This window comes from Stegostoma tigrinum, chromosome 1 (genome assembly GCF_030684315.1).
Source record: "Stegostoma tigrinum isolate sSteTig4 chromosome 1, sSteTig4.hap1, whole genome shotgun sequence".
NCBI classification, from domain to species: domain Eukaryota; kingdom Metazoa; phylum Chordata; class Chondrichthyes; order Orectolobiformes; family Stegostomatidae; genus Stegostoma; species Stegostoma tigrinum.
Window position 1 is genome coordinate 38,488,397 of NC_081354.1, and position 18,679 is coordinate 38,507,075.

General features: G+C 37.2%; 1 protein-coding gene across 6 annotated transcripts in view; it reads right to left on the minus strand.

Moving 5' to 3' along the window:
• Positions 1 to 1,405: 1,405 nt before the first annotated feature.
• The window catches only part of LOC125451780 (folliculin-interacting protein 2-like), a 102,306-nt gene continuing 85,032 nt past the window's right edge, over positions 1,406 to 18,679 (minus strand). For 5 of the 6 annotated variants that reach the window (XM_059644788.1, XM_048529365.2, XM_048529347.2 and 2 more), the window contains 6 exons: positions 18,114 to 18,283; positions 13,515 to 14,937; positions 10,950 to 11,106; positions 9,695 to 9,892; positions 4,642 to 4,757; positions 1,406 to 3,543 (listed from right to left, as the gene is read on the minus strand). In XM_059644788.1, coding sequence (XP_059500771.1) covers positions 3,465 to 3,543; positions 4,642 to 4,757; positions 9,695 to 9,892; positions 10,950 to 11,106; positions 13,515 to 14,937; positions 18,114 to 18,283 — 2,143 coding nt within the window. In that variant the 3' untranslated portion in view covers positions 1,406 to 3,464. The remainder of the gene's footprint in view (positions 3,544 to 4,641; positions 4,758 to 9,694; positions 9,893 to 10,949; positions 11,107 to 13,514; positions 14,938 to 18,113; positions 18,284 to 18,679) is intronic. The other variant, XM_048529374.2, reaches the window with a different exon arrangement.

The window sequence follows — 18,679 nt, forward strand, 5'->3', positions numbered from 1 at the left end:
ACTACTTACAAAAAAGTTACACCAAACTTAATTAAAACATGCTTTGCATTAACATGCCATTTATCATCTTAGGAATTTGATTTTGATTTTATAGCAAAATTCAAAAACAAAGACAACTTTAGATAGATAAGACATTAGAAACAAAAGGAACTCTGTTTGGATTCATGTTAGTCAACTGAGGTAGTTTTAACAAGCAATAGTTCTCAGAATTTGCCAGCAAGTTTAAATTCCCATTTAAAATAGAAACATACTTGAGCTTTCTATTTTTTAAAAACAAAAATTATGAAAATTCAGGTTTCTCAAATTTTCCCACATTTAAAAATGGATGTATAGAGACCAAGCTTTAACAAAAACTTAGAAAAACCCATTGTGTTAAAAGCCAGGTATGTACACAACAAATTAATGTATGAGGTTACAAATGCAGCATTTGGTTCTCATTTGTTCAAATGATGCAGTAGAAAAGTGAGTGAGTAACCAATAATCTAACATGCAGGCAAAAATATGCAGAACAGCACTCATCCTGGACCTGACAAATATCTAAATGAAGAAGCAAGGAAACACCAAGTAGTGACCTAAGCTGTTCCTATTGAAACAGATTACAAAGAAGAAAAAAAAACGAAGTGCAGTCTTAAAGGATTAGCTTGTAGCTTCATAGACTAACTGAGCAAGGTGAACACTGCTCCAGCTACAAACATTTTAAAAAAAGGGGGGACAATCAAGGCACTGGTAGATAAGTGTAATAATTAAGTAAGCATACTTTTTATTTCAGCTTGGAAGGTTTGTACTGTTTTGTAAAATTATGCCAGGAGAACTTTATTGACAACTGAAAGTTAACCTCTATGTTGAACTGTATCTTTACAACACTAATACTGTAATTCAGGATAAATATACTTTTCACTCAATAGTTGGCAGTGGAGCCAAAATTCAACATATGCAGCAAATGGCTAAACCAGATCGGTACCTCAAATGAAAGTGGGGGTTAACAAAAATAAAAACCCATTAAATTAGTGCCTTCCACAGCTACACTATTTAATCCCCCAAATGATTTGACAAGAAGTTCTTAAGCTTGATTTGTATAGGTTTTGAACTAATTCTTTCATACATACATTCGTGGATTAGCAGAACTATGTAGATATCAGAGTATTTGAATAACAACCAGACATCATCTGATTCTGTGGATGATGGTAACATACATGCTTGTTAATATTTCTCACTGTCTTGATGCATACATGCATGAAGCTGAATAACAAAAACTGAAAAGGACTGCAGATGTTGAGTCAAAGACAAAAATAGAAATTACTGGAAATGCTCAGCAGGTTGTGCAGCTTCTGTGGAGAGAAATCAGTCAACGTTTTAGGTCAACTGACCCTTCCTCAAAACAGTTCTGCAGAAGGGTCACTTCACCCAAAATGTTAACTGCGTTCTCTCCACAGATGCTGCCAGACCTGTTGAACTTTTCCAGTAGTTTCTATTTTTGTCTTACACAATTTAGTTTCTGTGTTTGGTGTAGTGGGTTTCATAGGAATGGGTGATGAGAATAAACTAAAATTTAAAAAGTTGGAATATATTAAATTAGATAAGTTTGATCGATGCCACGAATGTTAAACATGCAGCTATCAGTAACATGTAACCTTTTGTGGCAAGAAAATCAAATGGTACGCTGCCTTCAAAAAGTGGCATAAATTTCAGGCTCTACAACAGTTAAAAGTTTAAGGACAAAGCTTACATACAGTTAATATCCACTTCCTTCCAAATAATTATGTCTAATCATAAAAATATTTGCATGCTTGAGTATACTATTTATCAGAAATTTAATTTAAAATCAAAACTAGAAAACAAACTGAAATATAGCATCAAGCCCCTAATTTCATTGAAAGCATGCAAGATGAGCATCAAACTGCAGAAATATGTTCATAGTGGATTTCATTACTTTCCCACTTCATAATCTTAGGTTTATAAAACATGATCCTTTCTAGTGGCAAATCACCAATATGCTTAAATTCAAATTCTCTTAACAGAAGCCCTGCCCAGTTTGTTCAGCATTAAAATGAAAATAAAAGCAAAACAGCAGCTCTGTCACATGTAAACAGGTCACACGTAAAGTAATAACCTCAATGGATGAATGCTGCTTTAGCAAAGGCTGAAGTTGGGAAAAGGAACAGTTAAATTATTCATGAAATTTCTCCAGCCAATGAAGTCAACTTACGTACCAGCTAGGAAACTTGACTGTTTTGTGTGGAAATCAATGGCAGAAGGATTATTTCTAAGGTCTCCTGTGCACTAATTCAAAAAGGCAACCCATCATTGAGCTGACTATCTGGTTCCACACAAAATACTATTAGCTGAGTATAATGTAAAACATTTCCTGCCCCAACCACTGGGTGAAGTTGCAGCACATTCTGGGATACTCATCAATATAATTATTTGTAGCTTTTAAATGGAACATTTTCTCATCAGGTTTTGAAATTCATTACTGCCATTAGATTTATGACCGAAACACAGTCTCTATACAGTTCTTACTAGCAGAGATTGTACCATATGCATTTACACAACCAAAATACAGTATGCCCCACAACCATGAATCCTAATTTTCAATAATCCTATCATTCAACATTTTAGATTTCTCCATTAAAGTCAGTCTGAAAGTTATTTAACACAACTCTGTTGGTCATCACTAATATGGTTATTAATTAAATGCAAAAGGGCAGAGTCTATATTTGTACAAAGCTGAGATCACAAGACTAGCCCCACTATTCATGTACTGTAAGCTGTTTAACTGAAAAATGCTATCTTGCAGAAGCTTAGAAATCATTGTAAACAACACTCATTTAAGGAAGATACTCCATAAAAATTTTTAATATATTTCTGCCTACTTTGTCCCTTTAAAGTTGAACAGACAGCTAGACTCAATTGTCAAATCTTTGTACAAAGTAAACTGCTAAATTGGAGTTTTTTGCTGTGCTTTGCACAGGATTGTACAGTATCCTTGCAATTCAAAAATGTAAAATCAATAGATGCAATTTCATATTTTTTGAATAGGAATGTTTTTTGTAATACTCAATTACATATCGGTTAAGGCAATTGATAAAGTGACTCAAAAGTCAAAACATCACAGAAGCCAACATTCAAGATGGCATGTGAGTCTGGTCAGTTTCTTACAAAATAGATGCTTTAGTTGTCACCCTTATGTTTGAAGGATTTGAAAGAGTTCGTTAAGTTCTGTTAAAAATCATAGCCACTTCTCATTAAAACTTCATTGATATGAACATATTTTTCAGAAATTCTGAAAAATGACAGAACGTCTACATTATAAAAAATTACTGAATGTACACTGCAGCACAACCAGTCGTCATTTTACATGCTACTTGTAACCACGTGCTTGAAGTTTACCAATTCAGTGCTGTCTGATGTGCTCAGTTTGATTTTTAAGTCCTTTCTCGCAAAGGCTGTTCTGAGTATTTAGCTTATAAGAGTATTTGAGCAACATATGGAGAATGAGTACTTGCTATAGCTGCCAACAGAGGTAAATCATTCGATTCAATCCTGTAAAAAAAGAAGAACTAAGTTGCTGTGAACAACATACAGGATAAAAAAAAACTCACTCTGCTACAAGTCAGAAAGAAAATACAAAACCTCAAGTACAATGCTCAAGTGCGAGTGTTATATGAATGGCATCTCAAACAGCAGCCTTAAATAATAAATAACATACAAGCTACCTCTAGTAGCCAGTTCTCCCCAAAATCAGTTTGTTTATATAAAGAACAAAAAGTGTCCTTTGTTTACAATTTACAAAAAAACCCTTGTAGTACTGTAGTCATTTTAATCAAGTGAGGCCAACTGGAGGCTGGGTTGGCCAGAAAATTCTATTATCTTCTATTCTCATGCACCAGAATCAGGATCACCCATTTGGACCAGTTTTAAATGAACCATTTTGGTAAACTCAAATCTAAGTTGCCTCTCTGCCTCAGGTTGATTAAGGAACCTATCATCTTTTCTCAAGGTAAAGTTTCTGGGATCATTTAAAAACTCTAAAAAAAAAATGGAAAATCATAAATAGAAATGTAGATTCAAAACAAAACAAAAAATCAAGTTCTCCCACCAACATTATCCCTGAAGCGATGCTGTTTCAAAAGATCAGTTCCAAATTTTGACACTATATCTGCGACAGGTCACATTTATGAAGCAATGACCAAGAGCAGGACAATTTTTTTTTTTACACAAAACCAAGAATTTGAAAAAAGTCTTGTTAAAAAAACAAAACTTGTAAATGCCTTCAAAAGCAAACAGGATTTGCACTTGGGAGGAGGAGTGGGGACAGTGGGATGGGGGTGGAGAGTGGTTTTAAAAGAAAATGGGATTGACTGAATTAGTCCATGGGGACCTAGCACTGACTTGAACTAAACAGCCCATCTGTGCCATAAATACTTCCATGACTATATGTACCTCTGAAAAGAGCCAGTGTAAAAACAGAAAAGTTATTAAGGTACACAATTTTAAACAATGTAAAATTCAGTCACAGTATATGGATAATTTTACAAAATAGTGTGCCATAACTTTGGGAACTTTAGTGAAAACTACTGAAAGCACATGTTTGAAAACAACTAGTAAAATATTCAGTTAAGTTTCAAGATTCCAATTTACCCCAGCACCACTCCCAGTTCTTTTACATGCACTCTGGTGTGGCCTTTCAGGTATTCGGATAGCATCTTGCTTTTAAAATACAGCTCTTGAAGTCTATCCTCAAGATGGATTACGCACTGAAAAAAAAGAAAAAAAAAACACCAAAACTGCTTAACCTATTCCAAAACACAATGATGTGAAATTCATCCAAACATTTATCATGAGAAATTGAGTAAAAAGTCGATAAATATTAAAAGTGCCTTTATAAACAAAGTGATTTAAGGTTTGGGGGTGGGTGGGGGCAAGGAGAATACTTTTGATATGACCAGAGCAGATGTAGGTTTCCACACATTTGAAAACCTACATGACCAACTATCAAATAACATCGAAACATAGATAGGAGTAGGCCGTTTGACCCCTTGAGCCTGATCTGCCATTGAATTAACCATAGTTGATCATCAAGCTCAATCCTCTGATCCCACCCTCCTCCAGTATCTCTTGATCCCTTTAGCCATAAGAACTGGATCAACTTTCTTCTTGAAGGCACTATTTCAGCTTCAACCACTTTATGATACTGAATTACTCAGACTCCCCAATCGGAAGAGATTTCTCATCTCTGCCATAAGTGTATACCTCTTATCCTTAAACTATGACTCCCCCACCGAGAACATACTTCCTGCACGTAATCTTATAGGTTTCTATGAGATACCCCTCAGTAAATTCCAGTGACTACAATCCTAACTAAATCTCTCAAGTCTGTCCTGCTATCCCAGGAGTCAATTTGGTAAGCCTTCGCCATGCTACTTCCATTGTAAGAACATTCTTCCTTCACAAGGGAACTGAAACTGCACAAAATATTCCAGTTGTTGCCTCACTAATGCCCTGTAAAACTGCAGCAAAACACATCCTTGTTCCCGTACTCATATCCTCTCACGACAAAGGCTAACACAGCTTGTCTTCTTTACTGTCTACTGGGCCTGCACATGTATTTCCAGCATTTAGTGCTGGAGGACACCTAGATCTCATTGACCATTCACCTCTCTCTAATTACAGCCAAATAATAATCTGCCTTCCTATTTTTGTTACCAAAGTAGATAATCTCTCATTTTTCCACATGATATTGCATCCAGCATGCATTCACCCACAGCCTGTTCAAAACACACTGCAGTATCACTTTCTTCTTCGCAGGTCACCCACCCAGCTTTGTCACTGGAAATTTTGAGGTATCACATTTAGCTTCCTCATTCAAATCATTAACATACATTGCAAACAGTTGGGGTCCTAGCACTAATCCCTGGAGTAACCCATTAATCGCTGCCTGCCATTCAAAAAGGCCCTTTTATTTTTACTCTTGTTGAATTATCAATTTTCTGTCTCAATACGCCACTCTCAAATCAAATGAGCTTTCATTTTATACATTACTCTCTTATGTGGGCCTGTGTTGAAAGCCTTGTCAAAGTCCAAACAAACCTTATCCACTAGATTCCCGCTGCCCGGCTCAACTTTATGAATTACATCCTTGAAGAGTTCCAGTAGATTTGTCAAGCATGATTGCCCTTTTGTAAAGGGATGCTGTGTCTGATTCTACCCATTCCCACACTTAAATTCTTATGATAAGGATACCATTCCTTTAACTTTCTTAACTGCTCACTGCACCTGCATGTTAAGCCTTCAGTGGCTTATTGACAAGGATAGCTAGGTCCCTTCCTATCTCTACCATTCCCCACATCTTACCATTTGAGAAATACTCTGAACATCTATTCCCCCTACCAAAGTGGATAACGTGACATTTTTGTACATTACTTCACAGCTGCCATGTTTTTGCTCACCATCAAACCTGTCCAAATCTTCCTGATGGTGCTTAACATCTGCCTAACACATGCCCACTTGTGCAGTACCACACAAGTTACAGCCTACCAACATCAGAATAACTTGCTTAATTTATTGTTTTCTGCCTGTTAGCCAATCTTTAATCCATGCAAGTACATTACACTTTCCATTCCATGTAGTTTAATTTTGCTAAACCTGGACAATATTTTGTCAAAACCCTTTCCAAAATTCAAGTATACTAGATCCACTGTCAATTTGTCTGCAATTTCTTCAAACTAGAATTTCTCATTTGCAAATCCATGCTGACTCTGCCCACAATTATTATCCCAGTGTCCATTTATCAAATCATTTATATAGTATTTTCCCTATGACTGATGATCTCTCCCTCAAGTAGAAGGGGCAACAACTGCTAGTTGCTGTTTGCAGGAATCCAGAATCTAGAGAATTTTGGAAGATCATCAACACATTGAGGTAGATGAAGGGGTAGTCATTCAATAATCTGGGATATAGTCTATATATTCTGGGGACTTAACTTTCAGTTCCATTAATTGCTTCTGTACAATCTTATTAGTACTAATTTGCTGTAACTCCTCATTCTCCCTAGTCACTTCATAATTCTGGGAGATTGCTTGTTTTCGCTGAGGAAGGTGCAAGTAATCATTTAGTCCCTCTATCATTTCTCTATTTACTATTGCAAGTCTTAGCTAAATAGTTCCTTAACCTACAGATGATTCTACAGTATAATTTTTTTTTTAAAAACTAGAATTCATTCTTAATTTACGCACCCCTGACTTAACAATTCCTTGGTCTTCCGCTGCTACATTCTAAAATCCTTCCAATTCACCAACTCAGTACTGTTTCTGCCAAATGGTTTTTCCTGTTACTCATAACCCTTAGCTTCCTTTGTCATGTATGGTAGACAACAATTATACATTTTAAAAGGTGTGAAAACGTTGCAACAGTTCTTTAACATCACTGCTTATTTAAGTCATGCCTTTTACTTTCCCAATCTGAGTCAATTTGTGCCTCATGCCTTCAAATTTTCCTCATTCAAATTTCACCTTTATTTCTGACTGAATTACCTCACTTCAAAAGAACTGTAAAATTCATTGTATTGTTCATTTGTCCCTAAATGTTCTTTTACAACTAAATTAAATTGGCCAATTTTCATTACATAATACTAGACCCAAAACGGCCCAACTACTAGTCAGTTCCTGAACATCAGAATACCAGCCGTAACACATTCCAGACACCTGAACTCTACAACTTGTGTTCAATTCATTTACCCAGTCTATATGCAGATGGCTATCACCCATGATTACTGTGTTGCTCATGTGACACGCTCCTCATTAATCGATTAATCTCATGCTTGACACTACCACTATTTGGTTACAGTTTTGATAAACCACCAATGCCTGTGCCTTGCTGTTTCAGTGCCATGCAAATGGTTTGTACACTGTTGTTCGGATCAGAGATTCCCTGCTTTGTAATGTACTGACCACATCCATTATTAGCACAACTCTACATCCTTTGCATTCTTGTCTGTCCTTCCTGGATATCAAAATTTATGCTCTTCTTGAGCATCCTCTAGTCTATTTTAATACAATCCTATTCTCTTCTCCCATTTATTATAGTTTTTAAATCAGCCACTGCAAATTCAGAAATTGTGTTTTTGATTGCAGAGTCCAAATAATTGAGATCAATTGTGAATAGCAATTATCCTGGCACTAATCACGTGGAATGCCATTTCCTGCCTTCTATTCTGAAGAACTACACTTCATTCTTCTTTGTTGAAACACATCTATTGTCACTTGTCCTAACATGACTATTAGGGAGCACCTTATTGGAGATCTTTTGAATACAAAGGTTTAGGACAGTTATTACATTATCATTGTCTACTACCTCAGCTTACTCGGTTCATTCAATAATATTAGTCAAACAAGATTTTCATTTTTGAAGTCCATGTTGGTTATTAATTTTTCTTTTGTTTATAGACTTTATTTTCTTCATTACTTTAGTAGTGCCATGATCACATGAGAAGTGGTCCATGAACTAAGAATTCATATAAGCTCATATACACTGACCTTTTGATTGTGCAGCATTTCAATTTAGAAATAACCAGTAACACATCTTTATTCTTTAAAGAAGACAGTGGTTAGTTTATCACAATTATTCCTGAAAGTTATTTATGGAAAATCAGGTAAAGTTATTAAAGATGGTGATGGTGACAATCTCCAGCATTTTTGCAGGCCTGACATACTTCACGACTCTTTCTGAAGTGAAGTCGATACTTGAAGTCAGGGTGAGAGATGCAATGGTTCCTGCAATTGAATAGTTGGAGGTCACTCCGAAGTAGGCTAAGTCAGTAGAACGGGATCCGGGTCTCAGTGAAAGCTCATGTGTTCCACTTTATGGGATTACAGGTTGTGATTGTCGTACCATGGTTCAGAACATTGCTCTTTAGATAACTTATTTTTTAAGAAGTTTTCCTTCCATTTCACGATTAATTTAAACAAAAAAACCTGTCATTGCATAACGATTTGCCATCAACATCTCCCCTTACTTTACTCTCTTGTCGGCTCATTTTGCTGGGTATTGTTTACGTTTAGGTTACCAAAGCCATTTTGTTGACTTCTCCCAATAATTTTAATGGCGTCTACTTAGCTCCTCTTTCCAACAGTTATTGAGTACCTAAAGGCAGGAAGTAGGCTGTTCAACCCATTAAGTCCACACCGACTCTCTGAAGAGCTTACCACCCAGACTATCTCTGCATGACTAACCGGCACATCCCTGGATACTATGGGCAATTTAGCATGGCCACTGCACCTAGCCAGCACATCTTGGGCTGTTTGGGGAGGCACAAAGGTGAAATTCGTAAACTCCACAGCATCACCTGAGGGTGGAATCAAACAATGGTGCTGTGTGAGGCAGAAGTGCCAACCACTGAACAATCATGCCTTCCTTTAAGCACATGCTAATTCTCAGACCTGTCTGCTTCTACGCAGAATTTTCATACAGCTCAGGTCGTGACTTAGAGATTAATGCCCCTGTTGTCTTTTTTTAAAATTTAGCATCCAACTCAGATGGAGCAACAATTATATACTTAAAAGTAATCTAACCCTGGTTGGGCCCTTGGGTCTCCTGAAGATTCGTTTCATATTGCACAATGGACACCACCTGGTTAGACATGTGGTCAGAAAGTAGTGTGGACAAAAATAAAAGACAGACATAACTTTTTACTTACATAATCAGATGGGAGTTTCAGTTTGTGAAGTTGGAGAATTGATTGCAGCAAGGAGGAAATCAGGTTAGAGACCAACACCTCTTTACCCAACTTGCTATCCATCACTTTCTTCTGGTTTGTAGCCACTTGCACTGAACACTTGTCCGTGTCCGCAATAATGCAGACAGATTCTGCAATAGGCTCATCTAAAACAGGGTGCTAAAGTGAAAAAGGCAAAGAATTCATAAAAGTATTGAATGCTTTGACCATGATAAGCTGCTGGAGAACAACACATGATTAAACTCCATTCAAAATTGAGGGAATGCTATAAAATGTCAGGTGCCTGCCAACAGAACATCAAAAATCTGAGGTTATGATTATCTGCGAAAGCTAAAGTCAGCTTAGTTTAATTTCTTCACCGCCTGACGTTGTTCCGAAGGTGATCTAATTTGCTAGTTGAAAGACCCTCATGTCAAAACATTTCCAAATCAATTAGCTCCTCGACTTGGCTGGCTGAAAATGTCTTCCAATGCCAACCAACTCTACCTCCTGCCCACACATACACAAATATTGGTGCAAATTATACAGAGCCTAAGTTCATACCCAAAAGATTCTGCTGGCAAGCTCTGTGCGCTCAACAAATCCAGTCAACTTTGAAGTTGATTGTCTTGAATTGAATTGATCATAATCCAAGTGTTAAGACAATAACCTGTTTGGCACTGAATGCATCATGTGCTCTAAAAAGCACAAGCGTGTTTGAAACATGCCAGTTTTTGCCTGAAGCTGAAATGAGAAGTGAACAGAATTTCTGAGAAGATAGCAGGATGCTCTTCCCTTTTTGATGTTGTAGCTAGGGAATCACTGGATGCCAGAGCTCAGCCTTGCAGCATGTCTGGTGGCTGGATAGAGAGGACTGGCTCTGAGCAACAAATTAGCAATTCAGGCATCGAAAGTTGTTTTATTGGACAAGAACGTATGGATGAATGTGTATATATTATACACACACACTAACAGATTTGTCACTTTTCCCTGTTACATTTTAAGCACATCTGAAAGTTAGCCTTTGGACCAATTCTACTTTTGATCCCCTGTTTTAGACTACAGATGCAAAATTTTAAAATGTTTATGTTTTGTCTCAAATGGTTTTGTATTTTGATGTGGGTAACCTCCTCCTTCCAGAAATTATGGAGGTGCTTCATAAAACCTAAAGAACACAATATGCTGACAGAAGATGCTAAAACTAAATTTGTCAGTGATATTACATCAAAACACTTACCTGCACAGCATGAGCTAAATCCGCCATTAAGCACTCTTTCAGTTTCTCATCAGAGCAAGTTCCATGTAAGACTAAGTCTGGAACATATCGAGAACAGTATCCACCAAACAAAGATTTTCCAAAATTATTGATAGTTGATCTACTGCTCAATTTGATGCTGTAACACAACCACAGGGAAAAAAATTTGTATTTTATAGTTACATATTTGCACATATGGATCGACATAATAGCCCTGTACACTTATCCTAATATACAGAAACAGCCTTCTTTAACATTTACCATGTCCATTTTGTAACAATTTTTTTTTATTCAGATGGCTTTCTTTACGCAATTTTGAATATCTGTCTTTTTCAAAGGCACATCTTCCAAAGATAAGTTCAAGTGGTTACTACTCATAAGTTCCCCAAATGTCACCACCTTTTCACTCCTATAGAATGTCACAGCACAGCTGTATCTACTACTCATCCAATGTCCACGTGTATACATTTAAACAAACACTAAGCAATAATCAGCAAAGGATGATTTTTCTTTTTCCTCTATATCAATGGATTAATTACTGCACCTGAGGTCAGCCATGTAAGAATCTGGAAATCAAGTCTGGAACCTTCTTGTTCACAGGACTTAAGGATACAAAGGAATAAATTAATTACAGGATGCTTAGATGTTTCATCAAGTTTAAGTTGAAACCAAAAATAATGAACTAAAAAGCAAGCAGGCAGGTGAAACTGTGCTGTTTTCCAAAGGCACCTTGATATTGCAGACTGGATTAATGCAAAATGCATGTAAGCAAAAGAAGATTGGAGTAATGAGGAATATTGTGTTCTATGTATACTAGGCTAAGCAGGCAAAGTCAGAAAGCAACAGATCTTTGGTTTGATCCCTTGTTGGCTCAATTAGATAAAACATGTAAAGGCCATAGGTTGTGTTAACAACCTGTGTATAGGCGTTTAACCAATAGTGACATAATACCATCGATAATTCAACACTCGACAAGGGTGACTTTAAATGAAATGAAACCGGAGACTAACAGTAAACCATATCATAAATATACTAATGGTTAATTTAATAGAAGACCAAATAGCTATATTCAAAAGAGGTAATATTAAACCAGTTTTGCTCAGGGTGGGGGGGGGGGGGGGGGGGGGGGGGGGGCAGGCATGAGATCTAGGTACCACAGAAAACAATGGATGTTGAAAGAGTTAAGGCACAATATAAAACTAAATGAAGCAGCATTGATCTTACTGGATGGGAGAAGTACAAACAAAAGGGTGACAAAACAGATAGCAAGAACCTCTCAATTCAGGAAACCTTCCATAAATTTGAAAAATTGCACATGACTTCCATTCCAGGAAGGTGACAGAAAAGACAGTACAAGACTTATAATGTCAGTTAGCCTAACCTTAACATCTATAGCTAAGGATAGTGAAAAGTGAGCTTAACAGTGTCATTGTAGAATGCAAAATGTTGGTTGTGCCTCACAAAGCAGGTTAAGACGGTGACTAAGACTTTATGTGCGCACATGATTGCAAAAGTTTCAAAGCAACAGGTGGGCCGTTCAGACCACTGAACATGTTTTGCCATTCAATAAAGTCAAGACAGATTTGATATCTTGTTAACATTACACACAACCCCAGACTTCCTTGGAGATCAAGAATCTAGCTCTGCTTTGAATATATTAAATGAACAGTCTACATCGTTCCCTGGCAAACAGAATTCTAAATACTTAAATGGAGAGATCACTTTTTAAAAACTGTGCCCTACTCTACTAGATTCCAAGAGTGGAATATGTATTTATATTTAAATTTCAATTTCTTAAGGCATTTGATGTGAATCCCTCCCAAGAGGTGGAACTAGAAGGTAGGGTTATTGCAATGGAGGATTAATTGATCTAGTTAGGGAATGGACTGAACTGTACTAATAGTAGGGACAGACGGCAATTACTCAAATTGGCACAATAATGACTCCCGATGATGATATGATTGCACTCGTGTTTTGAGAGATATTAAGAGTAAGTGACAGGATGGATAGTTTAAAAATAATTCCACTGGATGCCAATGTTAGATCAGGGAATATAGCCTAAAAATAACAGGCACACCTAAGTTAGGAAATACTTCTACACAAAAAGATATACTTTTTTTCCTTAAAAACAGCAACTGATGTCAGTTCAATTGTTAAGGGAAATGCATTAATCTCAGCTTTAAACTCAACAAAAGACATTAAGAATATTGGTAAAGAAGAGTCTATGGTATCAGATAATAGGTTGGTAATAATTCCATTGAATGACAATCAAGTGGCTAAATGACTTATTCTGTTTCTGGTGTTCCTAGCTTTTGCTCAAAGTCTCTCAAGTTACAGCCATGACTTCTTGGAAACTGGCAGTTGTCTGCCACATCAAGTGTACGCTCCTGAACTGTAATCCAAGACAGTACAGATTAGGTTATTTAATTTAGGGAAGGGACTGGGTGTGGGGATTATAAAAGGGGTCATAACAAAGAAACTTGACCAAATCTACCACAGGAGGACATTTTCTTCCAGCCAATCTTTAGTAACCATGCTCTTACTTGCCTTGGTGTTGAAAGTTCAAGCTCTTCCATGGTATCTCGCCTCTCATTAAAACGCTCTAGTCCTTGCTTCGATGAATCATGGGTTACAGCCTCATCATCACTGTCTCCAAGAGCACTGTCAGAACTTTCATTCCTGGGAATGTCACCATCTATCCTCAAGGTAACATTCTTCCCAGAATCATCCTCCGTCCCAGGGATGCCGCCAGTAGAGGCTCTGTCCCCGTAATTCTGACTTGCAGAATTAGCATCCACTAATTCAAGTGGAGGCATTTCAAAATTGTGACAGCATGAAGTTCTTACGGCTGCTGTGTTGGGGGTGGTGCTTTCTCTATTTGAGCACACAAATAATTTGACCATTTCCTTTGCAACGGAGGTACCAGAAACCTGGTTAGACAGCTCAGCTACTTTGCTTGCTGCAGTGCCACTGTCTTCAGTGAAATGTTCAAAGATACTTGTGTTTCCTTCAGAAAAAGGATCTCTCTCACAATAACGGTTCTGCTTCTCCTGCCTCCTTCCTACAGCTTCAGTGGGTTGATCTACAGTGTCTATTTTTGACAAGTCGATGTCTTCTTGCAGTTGATTACTGTTACTTTTTCCACCTTGGTGGTTCCTGAATTGTTCCACCTGTTCTTCCATTTCTTGTCTTCTAGTTTCAATATCAGAGTCAGGTGACAGTGAACACCCAATCTGAAACAGCACTCTATCCTGCAGGTGTGGGGTCCTTTGAGGAAACCTGTCTGGGCACTTCATTCCAGAAGCGGCTTTAGCCATTTTCACTGGTGGACTGCTCACCAGCTTTCCTGCAGTTGGTGATGCAGAATGAGTAGGTCTATCAGTTAATCCAAATGCTTCATGCCCAAGTATTTGTATTTCTGTAGTACACTGCGCAGACTCTTTCACAGTCGTTACAGTTTCTTTTGCATTTTCTGGAATCAGCATTGTGATTTCTGTGCAAGTGTTAGCAGCATCAAATTTGGCTCCATTCATAACTGAAGGGGGTTCATTGTACTGTCCAGAAGTACACCTTTCATAGCTATCAGATTCAGGCCTTCTGCTACTAACTGCTTCAGATGTGAAATCTAGTTGTATCGATTTATCTACAGCCATCATATTTTCTTTCCCAACATTGGTTGAAGATTGAAATGAAGTCACAACAATAGGGTCATTCTTATGAACAGTGACAACTACATATTCTGATTCTTCCACTTCTCCCTTCTCTAGTGCAGTGGAGAACTTGGTTCCTACTTGAACATTCTCACCATCTGACAGTTTCCCTTTGCACATTAGCTGGTTTTCTTGAAGATCTGAGCACCGTATAAAGTAGCTAAGGACAAAAAGTAGGCGTTCAACAAGTTCTTTACGCTTCCCAACTACAACAGTCCTGGTGAGCCTCACCGGAGAACCAATAGCTCCATACAAATCACCTTGAAAGAAAGGCACAGAATTAGTAACAGCTATAAATAACAGAATATTCTCAGGTACTTTAAAAATATTAAAATCTTATGGAAAATGAACCTTGTTCTGGAATGCCATACACTACTCAAAACATACACAATAAGTTCTCCTGCGTTTTGGCCAATGGATGCCCACAAAAGAACAGATTAACTGTTCATTTTTCTCATTCCTGTTTTTGAGCAACCTCACTGTGTATACATTGGCTGGTCTATCATCCACATCACTGATGATTATAGACCAAAATAATTCATTGCTAATGAAGATTTTGGAATGACCTGATGCCATGCAAAGCACTTCATAAATTTTAGGTCACCTGGACGTATGAAAACAAAGCTGGATTTTTGTCACCCATCAAATCAGCTTCTTCATAGGGGCATACTGAACTCTTGTGGGGAAGCTTAAAACTAAATCTGGAGGAGTATGGGAACCAGGAGAAATATTGGAAAGGAATATCAGGATGCACAAAATCCAGAGAGACAGATAGCACTGGAAGACAGAATTGCAAATAAATAGGTGAATCTGAAGTAAGGGAGAAATTAAAAGAATTCTAAATTAGGCTTGCACAGCACATGTGAATGCAAAGGTAAATAAGATGAATGATTTAAAGGCATAGATTGCCGTTTGGAGTTATGAAAAGAGACTAACAACCAGGAATCACAAAGCCTTTGCAGATATATCATAAAAAGGGCAGTCAAAAGAGGAAGGAGTATGAACAATGAGCAATCCAAATAACCTGCATGTGGAGGTAGGGGATATAACATTAATTTAATATTGTGGGTGGGTTTTTAAAATCAAGGAATTAGACATCACAAATTACAATGTCAGAGGAGGAAATCCTCATTAGAAGGGCTGAAAAATAAGACAGAAATAATGGATAAGCTGTGGTACATAAAAGTTGACCAGATACTTAATGCAGATAAGATGCACTCTATGACACTGAAGGACAAACCGTGACATGGCAGTAACATTAAAGGGCTAGGAGTTCCAAGACCTACACACGGATTCAAATCGCATTATGGAAACTAATGGAATTCAAATTCAACAAAAATCTGGAATTAAAAGCTATCCGAATTGCGACAATGTAAACACTGTTCACTGACAGTGTGGACTTGGAGCATGACGCCAGGAGACAAGAACTGCAAGCAAGTCATTGTTCAAAAAGGTAGGATCCACTCAATGACTTCAGAACACAATTCAGCTTCAAAAGTGGGGAAACTTTTGGAAACAAAAATTTGGAATAGAATTAAGTCACACAGATAAATAAAGTAGTTAGAAGAGCAAGCATGGTTTTCTGAAGGGAAAACCACGATATAATTAACTCGCTGAAGTTTTCCAAACAAGGTAGAGTATAATGCGGATGTGGTGCACATGCATTTCCAAAAGGTATTTGATACAGTGTCACATAGGCTTGAGAAATATTGCAGCTCAAAGTAAATGAGTCTGAGGCAGATGTGGAACAAAAGTGAGTAATAGGAAACTGTAACGATTAATAAATATTTTTCATTCTGGAAGAAAGTTTATAGTTGAGATCTTCGGGGTCAATATATATATATAAAATCTAGATCTTTGAGTGCAGGTAAGAACGCCAACATTTGGGAGAAGTGTAAGCTAAGAATGGACTTTGAAAGGACATTGATAATTGGTGGAGTGGGCAAATAGGCAGATGAAATTCAATATAGAGAAGTGGTAAAAGAATACGGACTGACAGTATAAACTAAAAACTGTACTTCTTAAAAACACAGTCACATTCCAGTACGGGTGTGCGTACATTCTTAGAAGTGACAGAACTGATGCTGAGGAGTTAAAGCATACAGTTTCCTAGATATTATTAATGCCAAGGTACAAGAGCAGAGAAGTTGTGTTGAACCATACAAGATACTTGTCAGTCTCAACTGGAGTATGTACAGTTCTGACACCACACTATAGGAAGAAAGAATGGTAATACATTGAACAGTGACCAAGAGGTTTAAGAATAATCCCAGGGATGATAAAATTCAATTATGAAAATAGACTGGAGGAGATGGGGCTGTTTCCCCTTGGACAGGAAAAGGCTAAGAGGAGATATGATAGAAATTTTCAAAACCACAGGAAGTCTAGATACGGTATACAGGGAGAAACTGATTTCACCCAAAATGAATGAAAACTGAGACATCAGCCATTTGAAAGGGATTTGCAGAAGTAGTGTGATGCAATAACTTATGTTCTCTAACAATGAATGATTCACACTTGAAATACTCCACTTGAAAAGTGTGATGAAGGCATGTGTAATCAAGGTATTTGAGAGAATTATTTCTATTTATGTGAACATTCAATATGCAGAGTTACAGGGAACAGGGAGGCAAATGGCATTAAATGCCATAACTGGAGAGGTGGTACATACACAATAAGCCAAATAGCCATCTGCACAATACCAATTACTATTCGATGAAACAGACTCCAAAATAAGCAGTGTTACTCTATTCACAACCATATGGGTGCCAAAACACAACCACAGACAATATTTAGAAATGGGTTGCGTGGATAAGACAAAAATAGGAAAACACATGATCTATGAATGGTATATTTTGATGACAAACATGTAAAAGCATCTAAATTTTATGAGCAGAAAATCTTCATATACAACTTTAATGCAGAAATCATGTCCAGATAAAAGTAACACAATAGCCATTGTCTATCTCAGCTCCCACATCTTATTAAATAGTGCAATCTGTAGTTATTGGTTCAACATTTTTAATTTTCAAATTCTAACCTACCCTCTACTTGCTGCCCTCCAGTTCAAAGTAGACTAGCCTGTTAGCATGAATACCACAGGAGAACAGCTAATAATTGTGCCAATGGAGTTTCATGAAGATTGAATTCCACGTCTAACATAAGCTTAATGCTCTTCGACAGGGGGTATATCCTATTGTGTAGAGAGATTTCTTTGAATGGATTGTGATAAATATTTCCCAGCTGTTAATGAGAAACAGTCATCTTAATACAGCATTCCACAACAAATCCCTTCTTCACTGTACATGCCTTCCTTTCAATTGAAACAGTTCATTATTTTATCAAAAGGGTGAAGATTCATCTTCACCACCCATCTGCAAAAATAGTTCTAATACCACCAAATTATTCAAATGTGAAACAGATCAATTAATCTTACCAAGTTGTGCCCAAAGAGGATTATATGGATGTGATTTTCCCAACAGGTCCACATTCTGGGATGCATGTTTCTCATAAAACGCCTTTAGAGGAGGGTGGTCATTTGGCATAACTGTGGGAACCCAAGCTAGGTGATATGTGAGCACAGCTGTTATCAATGCTGAAAAGAATCTGGAGTTAGGGAGAGAAATAAGAATAAAAAAATTTGAAAATCTAATCACAACAGCAAATAAACTTCCCTAACACTGGGACAGGTGACAACAGAACACAGCATTACAATAAGACACCCCAGGAATAAAGCACTTGCAATGTTAAGATTCAATAAATTCATATTTTCAAAAGATGAGAAAATGAAAAGGGAAAATCTAATCAAGTTTGAATATCTTGAAGCATAAAAATGGCAGTCAAATCCAATACAAGGACTCCACATTGAGAGAGGAAAAACACATGCACAAAGAGTAATAATTTGTAAAACGTACTGCTCAAGAAAGTTAGACTTCGAGCTAATTAATGGATCTAAAAGGGAATACTTCATAAAATAGATTTTTCAGGGTACAAAGAAAAGGC